The sequence below is a fragment of the Colletotrichum acutatum genome (genome assembly GCF_030867785.1).
Source record: "Colletotrichum acutatum strain CBS 112980 chromosome Unknown BDZ83scaffold_160, whole genome shotgun sequence".
Lineage (NCBI taxonomy): Eukaryota > Fungi > Ascomycota > Sordariomycetes > Glomerellales > Glomerellaceae > Colletotrichum > Colletotrichum acutatum.
The window spans coordinates 74,142-80,667 of record NW_026849154.1 but is presented as its reverse complement, the minus strand read 5'-3'; the positions used below and the strand labels follow the sequence as shown (position 1 = coordinate 80,667).

The 6,526-nt window shown below is 52.4% G+C and overlaps 3 protein-coding genes across 3 annotated transcripts; all 3 read left to right on the top strand.

The window, feature by feature from the left end:
* Window positions 1-395, top strand: BDZ83DRAFT_590856 (uncharacterized protein; the record flags this gene model as incomplete). The annotated part of the gene is made up of 1 exon (XM_060506373.1): window positions 1-395. A coding segment is annotated over one exon (395 nt), but the record flags the coding sequence as incomplete, so codon positions are not given.
* Window positions 396-2,192: 1,797 nt separating this feature from the next.
* Window positions 2,193-3,867, top strand: BDZ83DRAFT_119759 (uncharacterized protein). Its single transcript, XM_060501145.1, has 3 exons — window positions 2,193-2,630; window positions 2,684-3,257; window positions 3,308-3,867. The coding sequence occupies exons 2-3, from the start codon at window positions 2,693-2,695 to the stop codon at window positions 3,604-3,606; spliced, it is 864 nt and encodes a 287-aa protein (XP_060359079.1). The 5' UTR covers window positions 2,193-2,630; window positions 2,684-2,692; the 3' UTR covers window positions 3,607-3,867.
* Window positions 3,868-5,639: 1,772 nt separating this feature from the next.
* On the top strand, window positions 5,640-6,203 carry BDZ83DRAFT_682986 (uncharacterized protein; the record flags this gene model as incomplete). The annotated part of the gene is made up of 2 exons (XM_060511226.1): window positions 5,640-5,846; window positions 5,892-6,203. The coding sequence occupies 2 exons, from the start codon at window positions 5,640-5,642 to the stop codon at window positions 6,201-6,203; spliced, it is 519 nt and encodes a 172-aa protein (XP_060359078.1).
* Window positions 6,204-6,526: the final 323 nt, after the last annotated feature.

Below are 6,526 nucleotides of genomic sequence, written 5' to 3'. Positions count from 1 at the left end.
CCCAGGAGGGACGCATCCTCATCATGACGACCAATCATCGGGAGCATCTGGATGATGCCCTCATACGGCCTGGTCGCGTTGACAAGAAAGTCGAATTCCAGCTTGCCGACGCTGATGTGATCAGAAGGCTGTTCTGCACTGTGTTCGAACAGTCAACAGAGGAGTTGCCTGATGCGGAGGCTCGAGACAAGAGCAACGAAGAAGTTCGGCGGCTGGCAGTCGAGTTTGCGGCCGCGATACCGGAGCTGGAGCTTAGCCCTGCCGACATTCTTTCGTTCCTCCTCGCAAACAGGGGCTCTCCATCAAGCGCTTTGGCCGATGCGGCAGGATTGGTATCAAAGACTAGAAAGGGTGGAGCGCTCAGAATGGGTGATTCTTGGGTTCATAGTGATTGAACTTGAGGCGCCATGTGTGCTGGATCTACATTCATTTTTGCTTTGGTTTAAATGTCACTCCTTATTGTACACATAACCACCGAGAAACGCAACCAACTTGGGTATATAGTTCAGGACTTCACTCTTTTATTCATCCCTTCTCCGACTATATTCTAACCTTGTGAAAGACGGGCAACAACACCTCGGCTAAATGAGCATGGCATACACGGCGACGGAGCTTGAGGTTCTTCATAATTTAGAGGCGTTCCGTAGCTGTTCTACACTAGTGTGATTCCAAATATATAATTTCCAGTTACTGATGCCAGGCAGGCGAAGAGCGTCGCCAGGAAATGTTCGGAAGCGTGCGGGAACAGACGACGCAGCGTCCAATAAATACCCATTCTTCTCGCAAAACGAATTGGATCAGCAGGCTTACCGAGTTAGGATGCGGTTGACCTTCGCCTAGGCATCTGACCAACTGCCTGCCAGCGACTACTATCTTCAGCCCGGAATGTGCAGGGCTTTTCAGACCTGCCGTCGGCACTGGTGTCAGGGTTCGTGTTGGGATACCTGCCAAGCAGAGGGTGTGCTGGAGAGCAGAACGAAGATGCCGCGAACCAGAGATCATCGGATAACGACCCATACTGTCCAGCTCTGGGCAGCCCTGCGACTCACCTCTCTGGCTCGTGCCTCATTTAGCCGGTCATGTGATGGTCCTTTTGCATATCGGCCGCATTGTATATGACCCGTCAACGAAACTGTTGATTGGGAGTCGAGTTGTTGTATAGGTGTGTATGATGTGTTGATACGCCTCGAGCCAAGGCGGATGCGGCCCTTACGGAGACGACCACAACGTGTCATGCATCAAGTAACCCTTTGGGGAGCTATGCCGCAAGGCCTTACGTGTCATAACCTCATTCTATCAAGTGCAGACTGCGCCCATTTTCTTGCAGCAAAGTTGTAGCCTTCTCTGCGACAATTACGCTCGTTGTTATGTGTCTTCACGCACGAGACCCGCCGGGTTATTACCTCTCTCTGTGGCAACATCATTTCCTTCGTTTCATCCAAGGCATCAATATCGCTGACGCCGCTGATCGACTCCTGCTCCAATGGCACTAGACAGAAAGGCGAAGTAAAAGAGCTCTTGGCTCGGCTAAGAGAACCGCCCTACAAGAACCGAGCAGGAAATATCCTCACATGCCTCGATGTTACGTGCCGCGTAGACTCGATTGCTTGTTCCTGACCGCCGCCGAAAAGAAGTCGGTTTATCAGCGTCAACAGAACTTGAGCCTAGCCACTGATATTGCATGCGGCCGTCATTCCGCTCGAAATCAACAGTCAAGCCTGCTAGCCACGAGGCCCAGGATGTGATGCACAGGGATTTTGGACACGCTGAACATCTTTTGGCTTTACAGTAGACCGGCACCACCCTCTCCTGGTTTATGCACGTATGGCGCAGCTACAAGTCCGTTGCGACAGGGTGGCTTGGCGACCCCTGCTTCATTGGCAAGGTGGCCTCCTCGCGTCTCGGCTCAGGGACAGATGCAACGTGACCAACGTACAGGAGTGGACAGCAGATGCGGCCAGGGCTAGACCGGGTAGCAATTCCACTCTCGGCTAAGGCGAACACGACATGTCATGTATAGGGTACTGTCCTCAGTCCCAGGCAGCAGAGTCGCGTATTTCTGCGCGCTATTTCCACTCTATATAGAGCGACTTTAACCCTCATCAACTGCAGCATTGTCGCACACCTTGACGCAATAATAACGCGGTCTGTGGTGTGGCCTCGCTCCTATTTTCTTCGTATCGTTCCTTTCCATCTTTCAGCATCCTCTACCGATATCGCTAAGTGTCATGCCCCAATGGCAGTAGACAACAAGACGAAACGCAAGGAGCTTCTTGCTCAGTTGAGAGAGCTGCCTCCCCAGAACAGAGCAGAAGATGTCAGCGCCCTCCTGGAAGCTAGGCGCCGTGGAGACAAGAGACGACCGAGTCGGATCTGCGGCGACCTGCTCCCGTATCGTTACACGATAGACCAAGAAGTCGACTTGCGCGACGGCGTCGTCTCAATCTCAGTGTTTGCCAATCTGGCGCATTATCTTTCGAAGCAAGACGTGTTGGCCCTGGCTCGAGACTCTTCTCTCTTCGAGAAGGCCAAGGAGTTGTTAAAAGACAAGGATCTTCCGTCATCGTGGTCAGATTGTCTCCGGGAATGGAGCACAACGAGCCCAGAACTGGGGCTGGAGTTCTATTGTGGTGCGTTTGAATCCATAGCCGAGGCATCTGAGACTGACGGAACTCCCCTAGAGATACGAGGTATGAAGGCGAATCCTCGAAAGCGAGGAAGCGAAACTCCGGTCCCTGAACCAAAGAGGCAATGTGTGGCCCTGCCAGACACCCGCGATGATGATGCCCAGGGTCATCCACCATCCGCCAACGTTGGGCACGTCCGCGAACAGCCAGAATCCGGGCCCAGTGTTTTTGGAGCCATCTCGACAAACGCTGCGACATCGCCATCTGCGTCTGAGCTAGGAACGGAGCAGGCACCAGGCACTCAGCCGGTGGACAGCACCGCCCCAAAGGATACGAGTCACCCCCAACCGACTAACACAGGCGACCGTAAAAACCTCGACAACCAGCCAACCCGGACCCAGGACACTCAGAAGAAAATCATGTTCATGACTCTATCCCGATGTCGTGTGGCTGTCTATCCGGTTCAAGTGTTTCCCGACTTGATTCAACAGACGAGCCAAGACATGCAGTTTCGACGCCGAGAACCTGGAGGGTGTATCTATCGCTCAGATCTCATCAGAAGTCGCGCAGGCCAATTTCATATCCTGGTCTCTCATGAAATTCTGGGCAAGCTAGGACGAAGTCGTAAGGGTGAGATGCACGTCACATCCCCCTTTTTGTTGATGCTAACGAGACCATAGACCAGGATTGCGTCGTAGTTCCCACGTCGCTGGCGATACGTCTGTTCGTGGTTGGAGATTGCCATCTTGCTACGTCTATATTTTGGCCTACTAGAGGAAGCGTCACTCATATTAGAAAAGGCTGCGATGTCGTGTGGGAATCGTCTCCAGATTGGGTACTTTTCTTGAAGCACCTATCAACTATACGGCCAAACGTGCCTGAGTTGTGTTCCTTGCAGACAATGCTCTTTTCGTATCCCGTCAGTGAGAGAAGACCAGGCGTTAGACATGAGGCTCCTCATGCAACTTCTTTTTCCTGATATACTCCACACAAGCATTATCCACATATAGACCGCGTTTTGGGACCGGATACAGCCAGACTCCATCGACCTCCGCGTATTGTCCTGTTATAACACCGTATGAATCGTCATCCGCAAATAGCACAATGCCTTCGTCTTGAATTTCTCGTCCCTTCACATCGGTCGTGACGTATATGAGCACGGCGACAGCATCGTCGGAAGCATCGTGGAACTCAAGTTCGCTGGCGTCTGCTTCATCCTTGATCTAGCACTCAGGTTAGCCCAGTTGTCATGGTAATAACGTGGTTCGTACCAAACTAGCAGCCCTCTGCAAAATCTGCGTTCTTTCTCCAGCTACCACCTTTTCTGTTACATCTTCTCCAACCTGTATCTTCTGCGGAAACAATGACAGAGCAGTTGTCATTGGATATAGGAAGGTGAATACAATTAGCGTCCTCGTGAATACCGCCTGGCCGTGCGGTGTCGTTAGCTACGACTTCGAACCGCTGAGGCTGTGGTCGTCTGTTCTAGGTTTGGTGGGGCTAGGAGGGGCAAGACTTGTCGTTCGTCTTTGATGGGAAGAGTCGCCGGCGCGTTCGTGGCGCTGGAAGTATGATCGAGTGCGAAAAGACCGTTGTCAAATTTGTGAAGTTTTGTAGCGTTCGGGTGGCTTCACAGGCTCGTGAGACATCGTAAGTCGATGAGAGGAGTCTACCTTCGAAGGTGAGGCTGAGAGCGATTGGATCGCGGACTGCCAACGGAGCAGACACAGAAATCACTGTCATCGGTGAAACTTTGATCCGTGACGGGGTCCATTTGCAAGTGCAGGAATCGCGCACTGGCAATCGCGAGTTTGTCACCTACCCAGTTGCAGAGTTGCAGCGCAGCATTTTCCAGGTTTGCAACCACGGGGATTGGGGTTTCAGCGCACGGCGCAACGCGATGTTAACCCCATGTCCACCAACCGTCGGCTGAGGTGAAGCGGGAATCGAGCAGGCCAGACTGTAGTTAAAGAGACCTTCCCCCACGACTGAACAAGCTGTCCCTCTCTGCTTAATTAAGACGCCACGCTTGAACACGTAAAAGTCGAGTCAGTGAGATAGACTACTTACGACATAGACTTACCTGCCATCCTTTCATACAGGACTGCCTGAGTGGTAGTAAGACAATCCAATGGAAGTCTTATGACGAGGGAAGGCGAAAAACGACAAGTTTTATACATCACCCAGGATGGCACAATAGGCAAACTGGTCAAGTCACGATGTATCTGATGCAACCCGAAATGCTGAGCCTTCGAGCAGACATCGTTCGCTTCTCTGTCCATCCCGTGCGTGACCTCGTTTGGCAGTTCAAACTGATCATTGGAAATTGTATGGATGCCCTTTTGACTTTGAGCGTGGGTCTGGCGAAAACCAGACAAGTTTGACTCACATCTCCATGGCTGCCCTTTGCTCAACTGGCTTTGGCCCCGTCGCTTGGAGGATCTCAGGGCACCGCCGCGGCCTGCTTCGCTCGTCCCTCTGGTGACTTGACCGTACGAATGGGTCCTTCAGGCCGGGCACTCGGCAATGCCACTCAAACTCTCGTCGCCGGCCATGGCTCGCCCATCACCTGTTCAATCGATATCGACATCACTGAGGACGACCTGATTGTTGTTTTCCAACCAGACGATCCGAACTTAGCTGCAGATTTAGCGTATGCGAGCAGTCACTGTCCACAGAAGCTTCGAGAAGGAGCTTGTGGGCCTAAAGTGCCAAAAGCGCTGGGTTAGCTCGTTTATGGCGCGCAGCGCTGTAAACCAACTACTGAGGTTACCAAGCTAAAAATAAACCATGGCTATTATTGGCTTCCCCTGTTCAGGTGTGGCCCATAGGCCAAGACCTGCGCCGACATAGGTCATCTGGTGGAAAACGGCGACAGTGACGGCCATTTTGGGCCCAAGATCCAAGATGCTAACATTGTTGAACAACGTTCACGTTCTGTTTTAGAAGTATTTAAGCATAGACTGTCAGGCGATAACCACTCTCGCGAAAGCAATGCTCCGGAAGCCGAACATGGCATCTCAAAGTCAGCATCTCGCCAAGAAGCGAGACAGGTCTAGTGAGAACTTTACCAAGGCAACGAAGAGTCTATTAGCACGGTGCGACCGAATAAGGGAGCGATATAAAGCCGACGTTTACATTCAAGTCCGTAGGATGCACAAACACTACACGTATACTTCATCTAATGAGCCGTCCTGGCCTAAGACAAAGGCGGAGATGGTGAGTACTGCTGCAGAGCAATCGCCTGATGTTAACATTGTGAAGGACAGGATGTACCCCGTCCCCGTGACAAGAACGCCCCAAGACTTTGCTGGTAAGCGGAATCGCGCATCGGCCGTCCATACCCCACAGAAAACCGCAGCAGAGGAAAAGACGCCTCGTATTGCAGTGGGGGGATCGTCACACGCAGATCGTCGTAATGTTCTGGCTCTGAATCACGAAGAAGATGCATATCCGTGTGACAAGCCAGTAGGGCAGGAGACGATGTCTCTAGGAGAGCACAGCACGCGCTGCATGGAAAACCATTCAGAAGAAGTGATAGCTCAAAGGATGGATGTAGCAAAACTAGCTAGCTAAATCCAAAGCGTCTCCACAATCAATTGCCGCCCCCATTCGTGGAAGCCTCCCAAGTGATCAATTCGAAGGCCTGCCTGGATTCCAGTAGCGCTGTTGAATCCCCAGAGACATCACACTTGGCAACGGGCCCATGCTATCCCGACAGCAGGGGTCAAACGGCCCTCATCACCTGTTTCCAGAGGTGGGAGACAAAGGCGCCACTCCTGACAACGACAGCCAATATGGAGCCAGGGTAGATCGCTTTGGATGGCGCGTTTGGTTCGCCCGAGCAAGCCCATTCTGGCACGCTGGCTTCGGTACCTGCTGCGCTTGGAGCTGATTCC